This window comes from Amia ocellicauda, chromosome 12 (assembly GCF_036373705.1).
Source record: "Amia ocellicauda isolate fAmiCal2 chromosome 12, fAmiCal2.hap1, whole genome shotgun sequence".
Classification (NCBI taxonomy): Eukaryota; Metazoa; Chordata; class Actinopteri; order Amiiformes; family Amiidae; genus Amia; species Amia ocellicauda.
In genome coordinates, this window is record NC_089861.1 from 21,172,501 (window position 1) to 21,196,193 (window position 23,693).

The 23,693-nt window shown below is 40.9% G+C and overlaps 1 protein-coding gene across 2 annotated transcripts in view; it reads right to left on the reverse strand.

Moving 5' to 3' along the window:
• Positions 1-14,947: 14,947 nt before the first annotated feature.
• The window catches only part of LOC136764105 (probable polypeptide N-acetylgalactosaminyltransferase 8), a 52,523-nt gene continuing 43,777 nt past the window's right edge, over positions 14,948-23,693 (reverse strand). The window contains exons 6-11 of one of the 2 annotated variants that reach the window (XM_066717927.1): positions 23,332-23,446; positions 18,284-18,469; positions 17,387-17,524; positions 16,278-16,373; positions 16,020-16,184; positions 14,948-15,914 (exon numbers count right to left, since the gene is read on the reverse strand). In XM_066717927.1, the coding sequence (XP_066574024.1) occupies positions 15,786-15,914; positions 16,020-16,184; positions 16,278-16,373; positions 17,387-17,524; positions 18,284-18,469; positions 23,332-23,446 (829 nt within the window). In that variant the 3' untranslated portion in view covers positions 14,948-15,785. The remainder of the gene's footprint in view (positions 15,915-16,019; positions 16,185-16,277; positions 16,374-17,386; positions 17,525-18,283; positions 18,470-23,331; positions 23,447-23,693) is intronic. The other variant, XM_066717926.1, reaches the window with a different exon arrangement.

Below are 23,693 nucleotides of genomic sequence, written 5' to 3' on the forward strand. Positions count from 1 at the left end.
TACATTATTAAAATGCTCTGATTAAGAAATTATTGATAGTTACTTCAATTAAGGTCCAATTTAGCAATCGAGAGCTTATCATTTGGCTACTTTACACTATGGCTACAGCATTCAGGGAGTAATGACAGATGCTTTTAGCTCACATTAGTTACTGTGTCATCTCTTGTTATTGGCCACTGCTGTGTGTAAATGAGTGAAATCACTCAAACTGATTTTTATTGTGACTGTCTGTCTGATTTATTTCATTGAGTTTATCGAGTGGTTTGGATCATGTCCAAATAAAAACCACACAAGGCCATGGGGGATGGGGAGTGGATGTCCCGCCTACGGCGATTTGCCAGCACAGGGGTTTGGCCTGCCGATGCAGGCAACAGACCTGCTCCGCGCCAGAAGAGATGGTATGACATCTTTCAGAGGGTATGCATTGACAATAGATAATGGGAAACCCGGTGTAAAGCCATGTAACATAATCTAAATGTTTCTTCCTAATGGACAAACGATTAATGTCTTATTGTTATAGATAGAGAAATGCCCAATTCAGGTCCGTGGACAGGCGACTCTATTTGGTGGCCCACAGAGTTGCCGGTGTGGGTTCCATCCTAAAAAGGTAGTCTCGTCCAGGCTTTTCAACATAAACCATGTTGCTGTAGCTGGGAAGTTTTGATTCTGTTTTATTGTTATTTTTCAACAGGCTACCAGTGGACCGCCTGCCTCAACGTCTGCCTCCACGTCTGCCCCAGCTCCTGCCCCAGCTCCTGCTCCTACGCGGCCTTCACTGACCATCTCAATGGTAATAGATTATTCAACTTGTCAGATAGGCTAGTGACAACTGTCTCTAAATGGTGGTGATGCAAACAGCACCAGGGTTTGAGAGCACAGATAGAAAGTGGCCAAGTGTGTGCATCAATGGTATGATTTCTAATGTGTTTTCAAAGTAAGTATGTATTATTTTACATGTATATTATTTTGTGCTTCCGCCCTTCCAGTTTACAAAACCACGATTTGGGGGCTCCCATGGTGCTGCAGCAAGGCCCACTCTGAGTTCCCCATGGAAGGCTGTTCAGGTACATGTAATAAACTTAATCAACTTTATCATTACTTTTGTATGTTTGTTTGTTTGTTTGTTTACCTTAAAAATGCTAATCTATGTATCCTTTCTCACAGCCCCACTCCAGCCCCTCTGCTAGGGCCTCTGTAAGTACTGTCTTCTTTGATGGACTTAGATGGACTCTATTTTTAGTGAATACTGAACTTCAATATCCATGCCTTGTCCGAAACAAAATTGTGTCAAATCGTATCTGTAATGTTTTACTGTTTTTTAATTAGATTGAGCTTGTTGCTTCTGCTGCTCCTGCCCTGGCTCCTGCCCTTGCCCTGGCTCCTGCCCTTGCCCTGGCTCCTGCTCCTGCTCCTGCTCTGGCTCCATTTTGGCTGCCTGGTAAAATGAGGGCGACAATCCCCTCTCAAGATCAGAGGTGGATTTCCTCCGCCCTCTTTCACGCGGGCAAGCTGCGGCCTGATGTGAAGCTGTGGTATGAGCCACCAGTCCCGTCCCTCATCTACCACCAGGCTCCAACACCAGACCGATTCTTCACACACAGGCTGCTGGTATGGATGCCCTATCACCTGTGGAAGGTTAGGGTGTTCTGTCCTGACTGTGGGAAGCAGCTGACCGGGTATGGGGCCCATAAGAGGGCGCGGAAGGTCCTGGACATCGACAGGTACTACCTGATGGTGACGGAGACACTCAGATGCACTGTATGTTGCCTGAACTACCTGTCTACCAGCCAGACAGTCCTGGAGCAGCTGGACCTGCCCCGCCGCAGGATGTTCCGGCTTATCCTGATGCGCAAGTGAGTTCCAATCTACAGGCCTTATATTGAATATTCTAATAAAATATGCATAATATGATTAATCTTCTTAGGGTGTTTTGAAAAAGACATGGAATGAATCACTTATACAAATCTCTTTTTTATTTCTATACAAAGGTACGCGTGTGACAGTCGTGTCATACGTATGATGCGGGAGAGGACCCTGGGGAACAGCTCGACCCGACTGGCGAAGCAGCTGAAGGAGAACCACGGAGAGGAGTGGCTGGACCGCCTGTCCCACTACCTGGGGGAGTGCGCCGACTTTGTTGACCGTCCCAGCCTCTTCCCAGTTGTGTGCCAGGACCGCCCGGAGCCCATCGATGTACCCACCAGTAGGTGGCTGCTGTCTGTATACGGTCAGGACATTATCAGCCGCATGGACCACATTAAGGCCAGCATCACCTCAACGTTTGGGTCCAGTTTAAAAATGGACTCAACGAAGAAGGTAATAAGAAGTTGGGTAATACTTTTATTGGTGTGTTAACTGTTGTGCACTTGTGTTATTCATGTGTTATTCATGTTTTGAGTGTATATTCTTTGTCATTTCAGATCACGAGGAAGCTGGCAGGCACAGCCAAGGGCACTGCACAGTGGCTGTCCTCCATCAGCAACGAGGTTGGCCTGGTCCTCATCAGTGTCCTGACTGCCCAGGAGGGACCAGGTCTGGACCCCATGGTGTCAGGTGTCATCAGCAGGTACAGGCAGGTGGGTGTGGCTCCCCCTGTGCTGCTGTATGTGGACACTGGCTGCTGTGTGGAAGCGGGGCAGTGCAAGCTGCAGGACAGGTTCGGTGGATGGCCCAACCTCCACATCAGGCTGGACATCTGGCACTTCATGCGGCGGCTGGCCGCAGTGTGCACCACGGATGCCCATCCCCTCTACCCCACCTTCATGGCACGTCTGACGGTGTGCATTTTTGAGTGGGACCCAGCCGACGTGGCCCTGTTACGCCAGGCGAAGAGGGAGCATCTGATGCTGGAGGGGGTGCCTCTCATCACTGATGACCTGGTCACCAAGAAAGAGCTGGCCCTCTACTGTCGTCGGAGGACACGCGGAGTGGAGTCCACCATCCACTGCATGGAGCTGCTGCTGCAGGAGCTGATGGGGGAGAAGGGGAGAGACCTAATGGGCGTCCCTCTGCTGGACACTGTGAGGATGGAGCACATCTGGTGTGTTCAGAGGAGGCACATGAAGTGCATCCAGGACGTGCCAGGTGTGTCTCTCTACACTGAGACCGGCTTCACCACCACCAAGAGAGGGTTAGTCCTCAGTAAGTACAGGTGTGCCAGAGGCTCTACGTCCCTGGAGTCCTTCCACTGCCACCTGAACAGGTTCATTCCAGGTTTGTGACTTATTACTATTATTTCATTTTGATCATTTATTTAGTTTGAATGTTTAAAAATGTATGTTCCATTTGCCCTGTTAATCTTTTTATTTAAAATGATGGAATATACCCTTATCGATTGTGATATGTATTTTCAGGAACCAGCGCCAACAGCCTGAATTTTCAGCTGTACCTCCTGGAAGGCCTGAACAGGTGGAACCAGGACCGGGGTGCGGCGTCCCTGGCCGCCAGATCTTCCTCTCTCCTCAGCTATGCAGGGGACATGGTGCACTGTGTGAACACCAACAGCCTTAAGGTGTTTGGGCGAAAGCACGTGCCCACCTTCCACCCCCCTGCTCAGTACACTGGTAAGACTCACACTCCATTGTGGAGCAAACATCTTTTTTCTCCTCCTACTCTAGGCTTATTGGTTTACTAATCTACATTCTGTTTATTTAGGTGAGCTTATTGGAGTGGACTACCTGCTGAGACAGACAGATCTGGACCCAGATGCTGAGGAGACAGACCAGCTGCTGGAGGATGTCGATGTGGAGGAAGAGCAGGAGGATGAGGGATTTGAGGACGACATCGGTGTTGACCCCACCCTGAGTTCTCTCCTGAATGAACTCACCACCGGTGCCCAGATTGTCCCACCGACAGTTCAGCCACCACTGTCCACTGTCCCCTGTACCCTGCCAGCGGCCTGCTCTACCCTGCCAGCGGCCTCTTCCACCCTGCCAGTTACTGGTGTCACCACCACCCTACCTGCCTCCTTCACAGTCCAGCCTGCTGCCACCACACCAGGTGCTGGGGGCCCCCCTCAGGTGCCTGAGGAGCAGTGGGTATGTAAAGATTTCACAACGATCCCAACATTTTCATGGAATATAAATTCATGTTTAGAGTAATTTATATTAATTTATAACATGATGACAACCACCACATAAAAATAGTTTAAACTATAGAAATAGTGGCAGTTAATGGTCATTTTATTTATCTTTTTATTTATCATCTTTCTGCACTCTGCATATTGTACTGTTTCAGGCTGTGGATGATCACAACATTCCAGGGATGGACCGGGTGGACAGCCTGGCTGAGTGTCTGGTCGAGTTGAGGACCCAGACCAGCTTGACCCTCAACAACCAGCAGGTCAGCAGTGTTTTCGAAAAGAGTGGTTTTATATTATTCAAAACACACTGTGTAACAAGATGATCTCTGCTATATATATATATATATATATATATATATATATATATATATATATATATATAATATGTGTATATATTGTATATATAGTTTATCATTGTAGTCTGTTATTTATTTAATAAACATATTTCTGCATTTATACAAGGCCTTGAGATTTCAGTTCTTGTTCATACTACACACTGCTTTTTTTAACCAGTTGTTTTTATTGTTGACAGAAACAGACAATACAAACTATACTTTTTTTAACCTTCCTATCCAATGCCCTCCCATATTCCCCCACCATCTCAGCTGTAAACAGTAAAATAAACTTAAAATAGCAGTGTAACACTACATTAAAAACGGTAATAAATAAATAACGAAATTAAAATAACTAAAGAAATAAACAAATAAATACTACAAAATAAACGAATAAATATATTATATATATATATATATATATATAATGTATATACTTGTATATACTTATATATTGCATATTTTATTTATTTGGGTGTTAATTTTGTCACACATTGTCCATAGGAGGCGGCACTCCAACCGGGACCTTCGGATCTGGGCTCTCCTGCAAGACAAAATAAACAAAATTGACATTTTCTGCAATTTCCAGAAAATGTGTCAGTATCATAACATTATTAACACTTGGAATACAGAGGGGGGTCCTCAATTTCTCTCTTTCCTTTCCTTTCTCTCTCTTTTCCTCCTTTTTTCCTCTCTTTTTCTCTTTTTTTTTCTTCCCCCTTCTTCCCCTTTCATTTTCACTTCTTCCCTCCCCCTTAACAGACTATTGTTCCCCAACTATACAGGTGCCTAACCACACAGAGACTGATACAGTGCTCAGAGTTGTGGAAAGTCAGGGGCAGATACTTGACTGTCCCTACAAGCCTCTGTTAGCTATAAAGCATTATAACGGTCAAAATGTAATCTTTAATTCATAAATGAATTTGTCAATTTGTAAATGAATGCATAAATTGGTAAATTTATTAATAAATTACTTCATTCATAAATAAATGCAATAATTTATTTATCAGTTTGCCAAGTGATCTTCCAATTTCATTTAAATTCATGATGTTTTGATTTGGATAATGAGTTTGTGATTATGAACTGTGTTGGTCTCACCTGCTGCACATGGGATGGGATGCAATGACCGCCCCCCCGCATTCTCTCTGTATGTTTGTTTTCCAAAGTGCAGAAGTTATGGTTGTGAAAGGATATAAGGAAGACGTGAGACTGGAGATTGTGCAGATTTTTTAATCAAATCACATTTGAACTGTAAGTAGAAAAACAAAGTGAGGAATGGAGAGATCAATACAACAATTTGACTTGAAATTATTGTGAATATACATGTCAATGAGCAGGTGCTTTTCTTATCTATCTGGTGGATTTATGACAATCCTTAGGTTTCTTATTACGTATTGGTGTTGAGCAGAGGGTTTAAAATCTTTCAACTGTCTTTCTTAGATTCTGACTACCATTTTTATTTTTTACATTCAGATTTTAAATACAAGTTTCTGCTACAATGTTTTTTTTAAATGTGCTTTATTATTATTATTATTATTATTATTATTATTATTATTATTATTATTATTATAAAGTTATCAATTGATTTGCATGTTAATGAGGGAAATAAGTATTTGACCCCTTCGACTTAGTACTTGGTGGCAAAACCCTTGTTGGCAATCACAGAGGTCAGACGTTTCTTGTAGTTGGCCACCAGGTTTGCACACATCTCAGGAGGGATTTTGTCCCACTCCTCTTTGCAGATCCTCTCCAAGTCATTAAGGTTTCGAGGCTGACGTTTGGCAACTCGAACCTTCAGCTCCCTCCACAGATTTTCTATGGGATTAAGGTCTGGAGACTAGCTAGACCACTCCAGGACCTTAATGTGCTTCTTCTTGAGCCACTCCTTTGTTGCCTTGGCTGTGTGTTTTGGGTCATTGTCATGCTGGAATACCCATCCACGACCCATTTTCAATGCCCTGGCTGAGGGAAGGAGGTTCTCACCCAAGATTTGACAGTACATGGCCCCGTCCATCGTCCCTTTGATGCGGTGCAGTTGTCCTGTCCCCTTAGCAGAAAAACACACCCAAAGCATAATGTTTCCACCTCCATGTTTGACGGTGGGGATGATGTTCTTGGGGTCATTCCTCCTCCTCCAAACACGGCGAGTTGAGTTGATGCCAAAGAGCTCGATTTTGGTCTCATCTGACCACAACACTTTCACCCAGTTCTCCTCTGAATCATTCAGATGTTCATTGGCAAACTTCAGACGGGCCTGTACATGTGCTTTCTTGAACAGGGGGACCTTGCGGGCGCTGCAGGATTTCAGTCCTTCACAGTGTAGTGTGTTACCAATTGTTTTCTTGGTGACTATGGTCCCAGGTGCCTTGAGATCATTAACAAGATCCTGCCGTGTAGTTCTGGGCTGATTCCTCACCGTTCTCATGATCATTGAAACTCCACGAGGTGAGATCTTGCATGGAGCCCCAGACCGAGGGAGACTGACAGTTATTTTGTGTTTCTTCCATTTGAGAATAATCGCACCAACTGTTGTCACCTTCTCACCAAGCTGCTTGGCGATGGTCTTGTAGCCCATTCCAGCCTTGTGTAGGTCTACAATCTTGTCCCTGACATCCTTGGACAGCTCTTTGGTCTTGGCCATGGTGGAGAGTTTGGAATCTGATTGATTGATTGCTTCTGTGGACAGGTGTCTTGTATACAGGTAACGAGCTGAGATTAGGAGCACTCCCTTTAAGAGAGTTCTCCTAATCTCAGCTCGTTACCTGTATAAAAGACACCTGGGAGCCAGAAATCTTGCTGATTGATAGGGGATCAAATACTTATTTCCCTCATTAACATGCAAATCAATGTATAACTTTTTTGAAATGCGTTTTTCTGGATTTTTGTGTGGTTATTCTGTCTCTCACTTTTAAAATACACCTACCATTAAAATTAAAGACTGATCATTTCTTTGTCAGTGGGAAAACATACAAAATCAGCAGGGGATCAAATACTTTTTTCCCCCACTGTACATGTTTAGCTCTTCCTAATATCTCTGAACAGAAACGTGTATTTATTACGCTGTTTACAATCATGTAAAGCAGAAAGAATAAAATAGACACACAAGTCCTCTCCACGTCAGGCTGTTTCGCTCGTAGTGTTGTTCTCTGTCTTTGTTTTTAAAACGAAACACAAACCAAACCCACAGTCGCTGCTCCTCCCATAAGAGAGATGCACTTCACAACGGCCTGCTTTTACAAAAAAAGCTCTGGGATGCACGGACACTTAAGCCAGTGGAACCGAGGCAGTAGTCTCTCAACAAGTAGATGGAAACACTAGAGTGGATCTAGACAGACTCCCTGAAGCCTGAGGAAGGCCAGAATGGCTTCCGGGCACATGGAAAAAGGGTCAATTCACTGTGCACTTTTTAATCACCAGTAGTTAATCACTGACACTTGATCACCAGTGAAAGTTCATCAACGGATTCTTAATCCCCACATTTGTTTCACACAATTACATTTCATTTCATACATGGACACCAATATTTAACACATTAGAACTCATAATAGTAATCATTCTGTGCTATAGGTTTACTCCCTATCTGACATACTGACTCCATCACTTTTAGACCCATGGAGGCACCCCTGGCATTAAGCAAATAAATTAATAATAATAAAGTGTAAATAGTATATGTTCTTTAACTCCTTGTGTCAAGATGAGCATCAGTGTCACCAGGAATAGAAAAGCCCTGTTTCACGTGACACCTTTGCATTTTTCTTCATTGTATACATTCTTCTATATTGTATGAGTAGTAGCTAGCTAGCTCATGAACAACCTCATTAAACATAAAACATAAAGAAAATACTTAAATCCTTTATTTTTAAATATAAAAGTACACACAGAAAACAAATTTATACAGCTGTCACCTTTTTCACATTATACAAAGCTCTGTCGCTATAATAAAATGAAATGTTCCTGGAGATTAAGTGTTTGTGATTAAATGATTTAGCTGTAATAAACTGTAGTAGACCCACGAGTGAAAGGCCAAATTGAAGGATACAAAACTTTACCGCTGTCCCTTTGAAAGCAAAGTGAAGATTCTTCCTGTGTGAACAATCAATGTGAAAATAAGTGTGCTTGAGATCCATAATCGTGAAGCAATCACCTTGTCTTATAGTTTGAACGATGATGTGGTGCGTGAGCATCCTGAACCACAGTTTATATCCAAGATGGGGAGCAGATAGTCTAGGCTTAGTTTAGATGAAGTTGAAGATGAAGAAAATAAAGCTGACAGGAGAATTAACCCAGAGTGTGCAGAGCTCTGCATATGTTGTAAGTCGCCCTGGATAAGGGCGTCTGCCAAGAAATAATAATAATAATAATAATAATAATAATAATAATAATAATAATAATATGCTTCTGCGGAGCAATATCACTGCTTTAGGTGTAATCATGGACTAAAGTTGGTGATAGGCCAGGAAGGGGCCCCCCAACCCAGCATGTATATTGCAAGGACCTTGGGACTCTGTAGGCCTGCAGGGCGAAAACCCATGATGCCTCACTCTTACTTTCTATGGGCAAAGACATGGGTCCGTGCACCATAAAATTGTAAAAATATGAATAATACAAGAATCATTCATAATTTTATATAAGTGATTAATTGAAGTACACTTAAATAAAGGAAACCACTGAAAAATAATACTTGTTGAAGCCCAGATGAAGAGGCACTTTTGCACCCAAAATCAATTATTACTCACAAATCTGTTGAAAGGCAAAAGAGTGTCTGTGCCTCTGCTTGCCTGAGTGAAAGTGCTTAGGGCCTGATTGACAGCAATATGATGCTTTCATGAAATCCATTGCAAATGCAATGTAGTTCATAGTCCCCTTTTGGTGATATTCTCAACTTGAAATAAAATAATACTATTCAACTAAATACATTCTATAATTTTCTGATATTGAAAATGCTAATAACACACAATAATAATCATTTAATTTCTGTTTTTCTGCAGAATGCTGTGTGTTGCAAGAGAAAAACGGTGAGTGAGCTTCAGGGTGGCAACAGTGGAGAATCAACATTAGTAGTGGTAGTAGTCCTAGTGGTACTCCTAGTTGTAGCAACAACAGTCATACTTTTAATAGTATTGTAGCGACCTAACCTTTTAATGATCACAGTTGAAATAAAAGCAAACGAAGCAGAAGTCTTCCAAAACAAAACTGGTGTTTAATGATCTTTTCAAAGAGGTACATCCACTTTCCCCCCTTTCAGTCTAAGATTTGCATAAACTCCACACAGTTCTGTCTGCCCCTTCACTACAACTCGACTCAGTGTGTCACCATGCCCTTATATATCCCCCTATCTGGTGAATCACCGCTATACCACCTGGAGACGGGGGAAGCCACACGAACACAAACACCCACAAACATCCCTCCTTAACCCAACACAACAACACCCCACATGTAACACACATTCACACTCATGCACACAAACAGACAGACAGACAGACAGACAGGGTCCGCGAACTGACCTACCCACCCTGCATACACACTTTTACATTCTCCCCCCACCTTTGGGCTGCCCTACTGGCAATACACACAGACACCCGCCAGGATCGCTACAGTATTAACAATAGTAATAGACATAGCATTAATAGTTGTTGAAACATTAGCAGTAGTAGATGTGTTAGCACTAGTAGTAGTTGTAATGGAAGATTATAACTAGTTGTAGAAGTTGTAGCAGCAGTAGCTGTTACAAAAAAACAAATATACATAAAGACTTTATGTCCTCTTTCTGTTCTTCACTGTATCTCTAGATGCTGATTTTGGAAAGAGGAAAGAGAAGAACATCATAAATAGTTATTTTAGTTGTTTTCCATATGTCTGCCTATGTAGTCACCACTGGTACCCAGTGGTTAAATTGGAATTGTGGAGCCGGGGCAGAATTTGGGACACCGATGATCAATTACCATATAAAAGCACAAGGTAGTTGTTTATGATTCAGAAAAGGTGAGTGAAATAAAATGTAAGGAGGTCCGGGGATATCATTGCTTTGGATATTTTTTTCAAGACATTAACCCCTAAATGCAGGGTTTTGGTACACTTTGATACATACATTAAGATTTTTTTTTTCTATTTTATTGTTTAGAGACAGAAAGCCAATTGACACCTATAGCACATTTAGGGGGGCAAAAAACTTTTAGGTGAAGTTCTGAATCCATAGCTACCAAAAACACTGTGGTTCATAGAAAAAGTATATTGTTTATAAACTAAACTGTGCTCTCGGCTTTGGCTGTAGAGCAGTACATAATCTGACACCTGCCTTATCAGATGAGTTCCAGGGCTTTCAGAGGGTCCTTTGGATTGGCTAGATATTTGTAAAGTCACAGTCTGTGATTGGGTAGAAAAAATGTACTGTGGATAGATCATAGTAATGTCCTTTCTATTGGTCAATACCATCCCCATGTTCTGCAGTAGCACAATGGATTGTAGAAGCCAAGAAATACACAATGTTAACAAACCGCAAAGGTTTATTTTCGGTGGAATCTCAGCTATGCCGCAAAAAAAAAAAAAAAAAAAAAATATATATATATATATATATATATATATATATATGCATGTCTCTATCACAAAATGTTTCCCCATAAATTAATACTTGGTGATAGATGCCGTGATTTTGGCAGAACTGATATTATCCATGTCTGCTAAAACCCTGCTAAATGTGGGACAGTAGCTATGAGTGCTTAAGTATTTTTGTTAGCTAACGACTTAAACTAGCAAGAAACCTCTCTAATTGGAAATAATCTGTCAGCCGCCTCCTCTTACTGCCTTCCTTCCTGCCATAATGATGCTGCTTCACACCAGAACAAGTAAGAAGACAACTTTTTCAAAATGTGCACACTTATTGAAGAAACAGCAAGCTATTGTTGTAGACTAGCTAATTTACCACAGAACTTGATTTTGTTCAATCTCGTTACAGATTACAATAACGTTACAGTAGCTAACTTCCCTCATCCTCCTTAGCCAGGTTAAAATGTTAAATCGATTGATATGACTTCAGACTTAATCTAGGCAACCTACCATCAGCATGTCACACAACGATGGAAAGAATGGTGCTCGTGCGCAGTTCATGCTTGCAGCCTGCACGCTCTCCAATACAGAAGCACTCTCTTCTCTGGGCGTGAACAGCACATACACATCTTGGAAAGAGAGAGAGAACGCGCTCTCCTTTCACTTTGGGAGCGTGCCTTATTGTTGGAGCACACAGCAAGGACACAGATTCTTATCTATCTCCTTCCCTCTCTCTATCTCTTTGAATTACTCAGATTGGACAGAGATTCAGGATCATGCTGGTAAGATGCGTATTTTGAATTTGTTCATTTTTAAAGCAATAGAGTGAAGTTAGTGACAGCATTGGCCACATACATTCCAAATAGTGGTCATAGTTGCAGCAGTGACATTAGTAACATTATTATTATTTATTAATTAGCAGACGACTGGCGTCCCATCCTGGGTGTATTCCTGCCTTGTGCCCTATGCCTGCCGGGATTGGCTGCAGCTTGCCCGCAACCCACACCAGGATAAATGGTTTTGAAGATGGATGGATGGATAGATGGATTTATTAGCAGACGCCCTTATCCAGGGGGACTTAGAAAATATAAGAGCAATACAAAGTGCAATAATACAGTACAATTTGAATCATAATGCAGTTTGCATTATTACAGACAAAGTGTGAAGTCATACTTAAGAGCTAAGGGAAAGGGGGCATGGGTGAAATCAATATAAACAACATATAAAAGTAATAAGTATGACAAAATGTGCAAAAAGTGCAATTATATAGGATAACTGAGCTCACAGGGGAATAAATTAGTAAATTACAGATAGAGTCTGAATAGATGTGTCTTGAGTAATCGCCAGATAGGTAGTAGTATGAAAGTAGAAATGGCAGAAATAGTGGTAACAGTAACAACAGAAGCTGTAGTAGGAGCAACATTAATAGCAGTAACTGTATCATCTGTCCTATATAACTCAATCTGATGCTTCACTCACTCTCACTTTCATTGTCTTTCTCTTTTCACCCTCTCCCATATAAATAGTAAATGTCAGGTTGGACCACAAGACAGCACAGCACAAGCTTCTAGTCTCTGAAGATGGCAAGATCGTGCACTACTCTGAAGGGATCCCAGAAAACCCTGGTGAAGATGGGCAGAGGTTTCTGTCATATCCTTTCGTTCTGGGGCTAGAGGGTTTCACCTCGGGGATACAGTCCTGGGAGGTGGAGGTAGATCAGACGGCTTACTGGGATGTTGGGGTGGCTAAAGAGACAGTGGTTTGGCACAAGAGGGTACCTTTGATCCAGAAAGAAGGAATCTGGGCCATGGGGCTCAGGGACGGGGACAAATTCTGGGCTCTCACTGATCCTCGCACTGGCATTCCCTCTGGGGAGATCCCAAAAAGGCTGGGGGTTTGCCTAGACTATAGGAGTGGAAAGCTGATGTTTTACAATCCGGACAATAAGACTTATATTTACACCTTTAAGGAGAGGTCCTCTGGGAGACTATTCCCCTTGTTCTGCCATGGACAGCATGGGAAAGGTTCAAGGTTGGTGATCCGAGAAGCCAATGGAACAGGAGGTCACAAAGATAAGGGAAAGGATGAGGTTTTCACTTCCCAGAGTGAGCCTCTTCTTAAGAACACCACAGAGAGACACCCAGCGAGTGGGAAAGATAATAATGTTGATATGTAGTAGACAATAAGTCTCTCTCTCTCTCCCTCTTTATATATATATATTATTATTATTTTTTTTAATTTAGCAAATGGCCCTGACAAAGAGGCTTCATATTCACTCATTTTTTTTCTTGATTGTTCAGTAGCCAATATAATCTGTTAGTCGTGCATAGACGTAGATCCACATTGAATAAATATTCATTAGTTATTTCCATTTATCTCATATATTAACTTTTTCTTTGTTATGTTTGTTCTTTTTTATGTGCACTGATTATTCATGGGGCTCAAACTGGGTTATGTTTACATTATAGTTCATGTAACATTCTGCAAGTTTATTCTTTGCACAACTATGCAAATCATTGACCTATAGAGGCCGTCGTTGTCCTCCTGTCTACAACTTTTGCCTACAGGTTATCAATGTCTTTTTTATGTCAACATCCACATCCTCTGACAACTACCCATGTACTTTGATTAACACAGTACCCAAGAACTGACTACAGCTCAATGCTGTAATTCCAAATATCTCATCACCTCCCTCAGAAGGAGAACTAAAATAAAGGACACTATGCAGATGCTTTGTATTAGAGACAGACATGGCCAAATTACCCCTTACTGTTGTAGGATCAAAGTTCTAAGACTTATATTTACACCTTTAAGGAGGGAATTTGTGGGAGTTCCATGTTTCATGTTAAAATGAACATATCTGCTTACTATGTGCCTTCTCCTTTTTCTTTTTCTGAAATTTTAAATGTTACTGCTTCACTGCCCTGGCCTTCTAGGCCAAGGTGCTATTGTGACTACTTGGTCTATTATGCTATATATTTAATTTCCATGTGAAAGTGGATATATTGATTTATTTGTGTTCCTCAGCATGTCGCAACAACGTGAACCGGCCAAGGTGGCTGGACATGCCGGACTGAGTGATCCCCACTGTATCACCTGCTACTGTCTGGAAGGTGTTCAGATAATGCAGCACTATGCAGGTTTTTTCTGACCAGGTCATTATGCAGCACGTCTCAGTTGAGATGGTACCTGGACACAACTAGTTAATTGCTGAGCTGTTCATATGTGTGCCGAGGCCAGTACACCGTTTCTGGCATGTCTTCGCCTATGTCGGGGTTGCTGTTGCTGGGTGTACAATGCAGCATTACTGTCCAAATGTCCACGGACACTCTGCATGCAACTAACTATATTTCTTATTGGGACAGCCGGACACAATACGCAGAGAGAGAGAGGGAACACAAGACGGGGAAAAACAAAAGCAAAACAAGAAAATAAACGTCCACACAAACAGGGTACTCCGGGCAGTCAGGGGTTGCAGACTCAGTCCTCCCTCTCATCGGTTAGCTCCCTCCCCCAGGGAGGGACAGGGCGCGAGGGAGCGGACAACACAGCTGCGGCACATGAGCACCTAATCAGCGAGCGGCAGCAGCAGCCGTGCCGTGACATACAGCGGCCTGTCACACCTATGTATGTATGTATGTATGTATGTATGTATTGCCATTCTGTAAAAAAAAAAAAGACTGTTAATAACTTATAATACAAATACAAGCTTATATTAAAGAAAAAACAGCCCCATTATGTTTTCCGTTATTAAAAATGTTTTTTTTTTTTTTTAATTATTGGGATGTTCAATTTTCCTACATCGTCAATAATACATTGTGTTATGGTTTTGCACAAATTTGAATTTATTTATCTTTTCTTCTCAAGTTCTCTTGTTTCTTGAGAGATCATTTTATCTGCTTGTGATGAGTCCTCCAAGTTCCCTTGCACTTTCCATGGTGTCACTCAATATTTTATGACATAACTGTCGTGCATCTAGGACTTCTTGTTGGTCATAAAGTACACTGAATCGGTTCTTCAAATCGCAATTGTAGACACCGGACACAATAACCACAGGGAGTCTCGGGTTTACCGGTGTTGTCCGGGCTTTATTGCGGGTTAGCAGAAGTGGCCAACAGTCCACAAATGAAAAAGGGGGAATCAAGGTAAACACAAACGATAGAAAAACAACAAAACAAAGGGTGCTCTGGGCAGTTATAAGGCATGAGCGCCAGTCCTACTTCGGGGAAAGAGAGAGAGATTAAATAGCTGAAGCACAGCTGGTGCTGACGTCACAATTGCCTCGGTACTCATTGCCTGCAGCTGAGAGCTCGCAGGCTGTTTGAGAGGCAGCAGACAATAAGGCTGCAGCACATGAGCACCTAATTAGTGCGCATCAGCAACAGCCGTGCGGTGACAGACGGCGTCCTGTCACAGCAATGTTGCTTTTTTTGTTGATTAATTTATAGATTGTAACTAGAAAAGTGTTATGTACATTACATATACACTATTGTAATATGTAAAGATGCATAAAACCATGATTTTAGAAATCACGCTAGCTCCCCAATAACTCAATCTTAAGCTCGCTAGCTCCCCAATAACTCAATCTTAAATCACAGTTTGACTGTAACACTAACTGGCATTGTCAAAGGTTTAGAACAAGGCATTTATTACCAGCTAATTTTGAATCACAAATGTAGAACCCCTCTTATGTTGTGTGATTTTGTATCATTTTTTGTAGTATTCACTCAATACAGAGAGCAATTAGAAAAAAACTAAACACAGATTCAAATTGAAAAATCTTTTTAGATTAGTATGTAAAGCTGAAGTCTTTCCAAACATACTTTATCTTAAAAATCCTTGATTGTATATTGAAATGTCCAGATTTGGCTGGTGCACTCTTGAACGATAAGATTGTAGTAGGTATGTTTAACAATTTCAAGACATCTTTTTGTTTCTCTATTCCTTATGCTCTTCCCCTGCAAAATAAACATAAAATTAAACATTTTCACACATTATGATGATGATGATGATTATTTTAAATGTTTTGGAATTGACAACCGTCACATAAAGTCACTATTTACCTGTTTAAAATCCCAGTGCATATGAAACTTTTTTTCTTTTGCCAGTTTGCATTCAATCAAAGTTGGGTTAGAGCCAGTTCCGGGATCTACTAAACAACGGTTATCGTATTTGTGAGATTTTAAACCTCCAATATAGATCTCTCCACTGCTCAAGTAGTAGGCAAACTGAATTAAGGATGAAAACAAACATCAGTTAACCTACAAACCTTGTGATACAAATATGTGATACCTGTATTATTTTTTAAAGTTTAAATTTACCTGAGGAGATTGATAGTGACATCCATACAGTATGGGTATACTTCCAGGAACAGGCCCTTGATCAACACAGATGTCCTGCTTGAGATCATTCTTCAGCTACAAACAATTAAAAAGCATTTTTTAAGCATGTATTTTATTTTGTTTATGTTTTAATCAATGTATTTATTGTTTTTAATTAATGTAGTAGGTGAGATGGGTGGTCAGTCCACTGTGTTTGAAAGTAAGCTGGTGCATTCCATGGGTTTACTCAGCGTAAATATGTTTTATACTTGTATGCTTTTAAACGTTTAATGTGGCTTGGTACTGTAGGGTGAGCTGCAGGATTTAGTCAACCTACAGTCTTAAATGTACAGAATGACTCACCTGAGGTAAATGTTTCATTTGTTTTACAAGAATCATAGTAAAGTCCACTCAGCAGTAAAACTGAGAGTAAGGACACAATGCAGATCCTTTGTATTGTAAATAAAATGGCCAAGTGACCCATTACTGTTGTAGGGTCAAAGGGGAAAATTGAAGGGCGTTACGTATTTTATAGGGTGGAAATCTGGATGCCATGTGCTTTCTCCATTTCTCTAAGATGTTATATATTACTTACTCTTCACTGCCCTGGAAATCAAGGACCAGAAGGCAATGTAACTAAATTGGTATGTGGTGTATTATACTATGCCTTGGCTTGTCTAGTTCTCAAGGGAAAATTATAATTTTGGGACTTAGAGAATGTTAGAGAATGTAATGGAATGTAATCAATGCAAACATAAATATACAGTGCCTTGCAAACGTATTCAGAACCCCCCACCAATTCTCTCATATTACTGAATTGCTAATGGTACATTTACATTTTTTTCTGTTTGATATTTTATTTTCAAACACTGAAACTCAAAATCAATTATTGTAAGGTAATTTTATGTTGGGAAATATTTTTAAGGCACTATATCTGTATGACCACAACAACCATTATTTCCCATATTTTTCAATGTGAAATTATGCTGAAAGAAATAAGGTATTCTGGAGCAATTATTATATTATAAATTATAACCATACATGTGTGTATACATGTAAATTTTTATGAATTTCTTTTTTTTTTTGCAACCCTCAGTAAATGTACTTACAACTCCATAGGCAAGTAGACCACTTAAATTATCCAACTGCTGGTATACATTGTCCAGATACCACTGGAATGGTTTGCATTTCAGACTCTCCTTGAGTTTCTTTCTCTCAGAGATATCTCCAATGTCTATGCCATGACCCTAAAACAACAAAAAACAAAACAACAATTAAGGAGGGAAACAAGGACTTATAGTACAACATTAAAGTAATATTATGAAGAACAATTGTATATTGCAGAAATTGTTATTTAGGTAATTAATTAATTTAATAAATATTGTTCATATATATTTCCAGTCCCAGGAAGTTCATTTCCACACTTCAAGAAATATATCGCTGCTCTAGAGGCAGTTCAGAGGAGAGCAACCAGACTTATTCCAGGTCTGAAGGGAATGTCCTACTGAGAGACTGAGGAACTGAACCTTTTCACCCTGGAACAGAGGAGACTACGTGGGGACTTGATCCAAGTCTTCAAAATCATGAAAGGCATCGACCACATCAAACCAGAGGAGCTTTTCCAGATCAGCAGGGACACACGCACCCGGGGACACAAATGGAAATTGGGCTTCAAGGCATTCAAGATGGAAAACAGGAGACACTTCTTCACACAGAGAGTTGTCACAATCTGGAACAAACTCCCCAGTGATGTGGTTGAAGCTGAAAGTTTGAGAACATTTAAAAATAGACTGGAGACTGCAAACGAGCATGATGGGTTGAATGGCCTCCTCTCATTTGTAAACTTTCTTATGTTCTTTTGTTCTTAATTTGGTCCTGGGAGATATTTCGATTAAACTATCAAATGAAAAGGTCAGGTATTCTATGAAGTGTTCTAAGAAATGTTGTAAGACTTTCCAGTTTTTACTAGTGTGCCCCAGGTCTGAAAAATGGATGTGCTTGCCTACCTCTAAAGGAAGATTCCATGCTATGTAAACATTTTTTTTGTAGTCATCCATCCACACTTCAGCCACTCTCAGAGCGTTTCTCTTCATGGTTATGCTGAGGTCTGGGAGGTAGGGTTTGTGTGCTCTTTCAATATGAGCTATTTTGGAGCATGGTATAACCTCAATACTGCCCCCACATAGCCAAACCTAGGTGATAGAATTGAAAAAAAAAAAAGTATAAATTAAATGATTAAATGTATATGTCATGTGTCTGGTGTTGCTATTTATAGCGACTTACAGTTAACAATTGCATAATGAAATAATACAATCACAAGTACCTTAACAAAAGTGCAAACCTAGTATGTTTTCTAATTTGTTCGCTTAATGTGTGAAACACTCTGTGGCAAATTATTGCAAAGAGTGATTAGATTAAATTGAAATAAGATTGAATTGAATTAAATGTTCTCTTTTTAAGGGTGAACCAAGGAGATGGTGCTGTGCAAGAAATAGAGGGCAAAAGTATTACTACCTTCTAATGAATAGTGAATATTGTTTATATCTTAAACAGTTAATTAGGAAAGTGATCTAGCAAGGGAATATTTTCTTGGTATGACTTGATGAAGTCAAGAATAACCCACTTCATCACAGGCTTTACATTTTTTATTTGAAAAGACTTGTTGCATGATAGTGTTACTGCTTACATATATTAATTTCTAAGAAGGAATTTATGCCTTTTTTATACCTTATTATCTGAAACATTTGTTCATGCAATAAAATGTATTGATTGGTAGTAATTGGTAGTTAATGTAAGGATGCATGCCAATGATTTTGGAAATGCAAAACACAAACGTTTAATTTTTAGCATTTATATATTAGGCAATCATAATGGTATATATGTAAAGGATATTTTTGGCTTGCATGGTTTTGCATTTTGTCATCTCTGAAATGTATTAAAATGAAGAAAATGGCAGAATTGGCAAGAGATATAGAATGTTAGCTCTAAAATAATTAAAAGTAAAGGATAAAGGATTTTGTCATTGACCTCAGGATTGTGCTGTTCCTGGTTCATGCTGTGGGTAGGTGATTTTCATCAGGTAGCATAGTGATACAGACTATTGTTTTTTTATTTCTATATACAATAGTAAAATGCATGTGTAAAATTAACCTACACCAATGATTCTGAATTATTATTATAACTATTAGCAGCAGTATCTGTACATATATATCTGTTTCAGATAGCAACACAAAATAGCGTTAGGTTATTATCATAACCCTGGTTCCCTGAAAAAGAAAGACACCCATTACTGAATGGGAAGACCCTTTAGACCTGCCAATCATGTGAAAACTTGTACCAAAGCTGCCAAAAGTTGGTCAGAGCTGCGAAAGTGCACACTCCACTACATATAACACCTCAAGGACCTGACAGTGTGGGACGTCTGCAGTCCTCATCTGACATTTGTGGAGGGGGGTGGAATGACTCCAGGACAATAGGTTGATTAATGTGATAAGCCAACACGACCTTGGGTAGGAAGGTTCCCTGTTGTTGCTTCCAGAGAAGATCATAAAGGCTTTATACATAGACAAGGCAATTATTTCACTGATTCTCCTTGCCAAAGTTATCGTTAAAAGGAATGAAACTGAAAGCAAGAGAAAGTGGAGCTCTGTTGTGGAAATGGGATCAAAGGGAGCTCAGCTAAGCCCCTGAAGGACCAGTGCCAAACTGGAATTATGTCCTTCAATGGTGGTCTCAGCCGCTACACTCTCTTCAGGAATTAGGTCACCAGGAAGTGAGCTCCTGAGTCAATCTTATCGTGGCATGCTGAGATAGCAGCCAGATAGACCTTCAGCGGCTGTTGCAGGAAGCACAGTATAGTCATCATGGAGCACGACACCGGATCCACTTTTCTGGCTAGGCACCAGTTCCGGAAGGCTCATATTGAAAGAGCACACAAACCCTACCTCCTAAACTTCAGCATAACCATGAACAGAAACGATCCAGTCTGTTTATAAATGTTCCCAAATTTTCAGCTTCAACCACATTGCTGGGGAATTTGTTCCAGATTGTAACAACTCTGTGTGTGAAGAAGTGTGTCCTGTTTTCTGTCTTGAATTCCTTGAAGCCCAATTTCCATTTGTGTCCCCGGATCCGTGAGTCCCTGCAGATCTGACAAAGCTCCTGTAGATTGATGTGGCGTACACACCCAGGGGCCCCCCTCCTGCTTCCAGTGAGAACTACGGGGGACACTGAGTCGTTGCCTGAGTAGCAGAGAGGTCAACTCGAGCTCGCCCCACCTCTCCCAGATCTGCTCCATATATTGCCGTGATCGATGAGAGCTTGTCTCAGGCACACATGAGAAGTTTGCACGCTGCATGATGCAGTCCAGGTGATGTAAGCCACACTGTTGTTTTGTCTATCCGAACTAAGATATGCTTGTTCAACAGGATGTGCTGGAAATGATGCAGTGCCAATGGCACTTCTTGCAACTAGGGCTGTGCTGGTGATTGATTTTTGGTACGATATGCCATTGAAGAATTTACCGTGGTGATCAGTATTACCATCGCAGGGGGGCATGGCTTTGTTCTGCTATTCTGAAGAATAGAAGGACTCTTCTGTTATATTGTTCATTCAAACAGTAGAACTAGTTACTATCCATCCATCCATCCATTTTCAAAACCGCTTATCCTGCTGAGGGTCGCGGGGAACTAGTTACTACACAAATACAAAATAAAGAGGTAACACTTTACAATAAGTACCCTTTATCAGACATTAACTAATATGTTAGTTAACATGAACAAACCAGTAACTAATGCATCAGCAAGTCATGCAAAGTAATTTGGTAATGGTAACTAATGAATTAACTACTGCATTAATTAATGTATTGGTTTGTCTTTCTTCATGTCATGTGGGAGGCAATAACATGAACAAATTACTTAGTTAACATGAAAAACATTACTCATTTCAAGGACGACATATTTAGAAGTCTGTTAAAACTTCAATAGAGCTATTAATATATCATAAATAGTAGATACATTACGTATTCAAATTCAGAAGCTACATAAATAAAACCTGATCACTTACTGTCTCATTTGATTTAGATAGAATAATTTTGAATGTCCTACAATGATTCCAAAACAGCCTTTTATAAAATACTACAGTTACCCACGGCAGTTGTAGTCTTTTCAACTCATGAATCTCACCTCCAGCTAAATTGCTGTAAGCAGGATTCCTATAGAAAACTACCTACTACCAGGCATCACTTTGTCGGCATGGGGTGTGTTCACGTCACACAGACTTTTGTCATTCTGCACAGAATATGATCATTTAGCCAATGAATGCTCAGACTTCCCGCAAATTTTGTGCAGCTTGTTGCATCCTATATAATACATAGCTCTTAAGTTTTCAAAACATCAATGCATGAGATTTGTCACTTGAAAAATTACAGAAACCGGTCAGCCTGAGTAGGTATAGGGGGATGTGTTTATTTGTTGAGCGCGCGGCAGTGCATGGCACAGCGTAACATAGTTTGTTCAAAATGCATGTGACTTCAGAGCTATGTATGGAAAAACACACTTCTTAGCATAATAATACTAAATACTGAAACAAAACAAAAACAGACCACAATGATAAAAAAAGTATAATAGGAACAAAATTCCCTCATGTATTTTCTGGTTTAGGGCAGTGTGGTGGTGCGGTGGCTAGTGCTGCTGCCTCACAGCTCCAGGGGTCCTGGGTTCGAGTTTCGGCTCAGGGTGTCTGTCTGTGTGGAGTTTGCATGTTCTCCCTGTGTACGTGTGGGTTTCCTCCAGGTACTCTGGTTTTCTCCCACAGTCCAAAGACATGCAGGTTAGGTTAATTGACCATGCTAAATTGCCCTGTGTGTGTATGTGCCCAGCGATGGACTGGTGTCCCATCCTGGGTGTATTTCTGCCTTGTGCCCTGTGCTTTCCGGGATTGGCTCTGGCATTCCCGCGACCCACATGGATAAGTGGTTTTGAAGATGGATGGATTTTCTGGTTTAATAGGCTATGAGGAATCTAACTTAGAATTAAACTTCATTCTCACTGCACTTGTTCATAGAACAGCTACAGTAGGGATTTGAACCCCGCTTTCTCGCAACACAGTGCAGCGACCTTAGCACATCACTAAACAGAGAGGCTTAAAAAATTGCTACATTGGAAAAAATAAATAAAGAAAAAGCCAATATTGACAATAAATATTTTTTCACCGCGATGAGGCGGTTCACCGTTTACTGGCACAGCCCTACTTGCAACTCCTGTGCATTGATATGGGCAGATGACCAGAGACCGCTCCACGTGCCCTTAACCCGATCCCATTCCAGACTGATCCTCAGTCTGAGTCTGTTGTGACATGTTCCCTTCTGAGAGGCTGTGTCCATGCACTTGTGTGGGGCGCCAGCGAGAGGCCAAACAGCAGCACGCAGAATTCATATGCTTGGTCCTGGAAGGCAAAGCATAGATATTTCCTGTGCACTGAGAGGGTGGGGACATGCAAGTAGGTGTCCCTGCAACCTGTGGAAGTTTCTTCTCTTCAGAAACACGATGAGACCTCTCAGATCAAGTATGGGTCTGAAACTTCCATCCGTCTTTCGCACTAGGAACCCCGAGTAGAACCCCTCTCGTGAGTTCTCTCGGTCCACCAGTCATATAGCTCATTTGTCCTGCATTGCTGCAATTTCCTTTTGGGACATCCGACAGTAGTGGTCAGCACTCCCCTGAAGGGGGGAGGCCAGAGTGGAATTGGAGGGCATATCCATGTCATTGTCTTTCGCACCCAGGTGTCCTGGAGAACAGCAGCCGCTGAGTTCAGTTAATCAAAAGATTTGTCAATAATCCAACTCTCCTGCAAAGCAGCATTTGTCTGATTCACGGCAGTGAAAGAAGAAATGGCAGGTTGCTACTGTGAGGAGGAGACACTTCACAGGCTCAGGGGTCGGCCTCCTCCTCCCTGCAGGGGCAGGCAGCTTTAGTACCACTTTTCACACGATTGGCAGTTTAGAAGGCTCTTCCCATTTGGTGATGGTTGTCTTTCGACTTGAAAGGGTACTCACACGTATTCCGAGTTCCACATTTTCACCACCATAAATTTTCATTCCACTGTCCAACAAACCAATTTCTTTCAGGAAAAGTCGGTCAGCTACAAAGATACCCATAATTGAAGGACTCCTGAAAGACACAGCAGAAGCAAAGTGATGATTAATGTTCCATTAATAATAATAAAATATGTTTTTTATTTATTCAGATTAAAAGATTTTACTGCATTCCATTATAATGATCAGGTCAGATAAGTATTCTGATTATAGATGTTTTGAAGAAAAAAAAGATTACTTCTGTAGCGTAAGGTACACTTATACATTTCAATTAAAGAAGTGAATTTATAGTATCACCTTATCACGAATCCTGGAATCTTGTA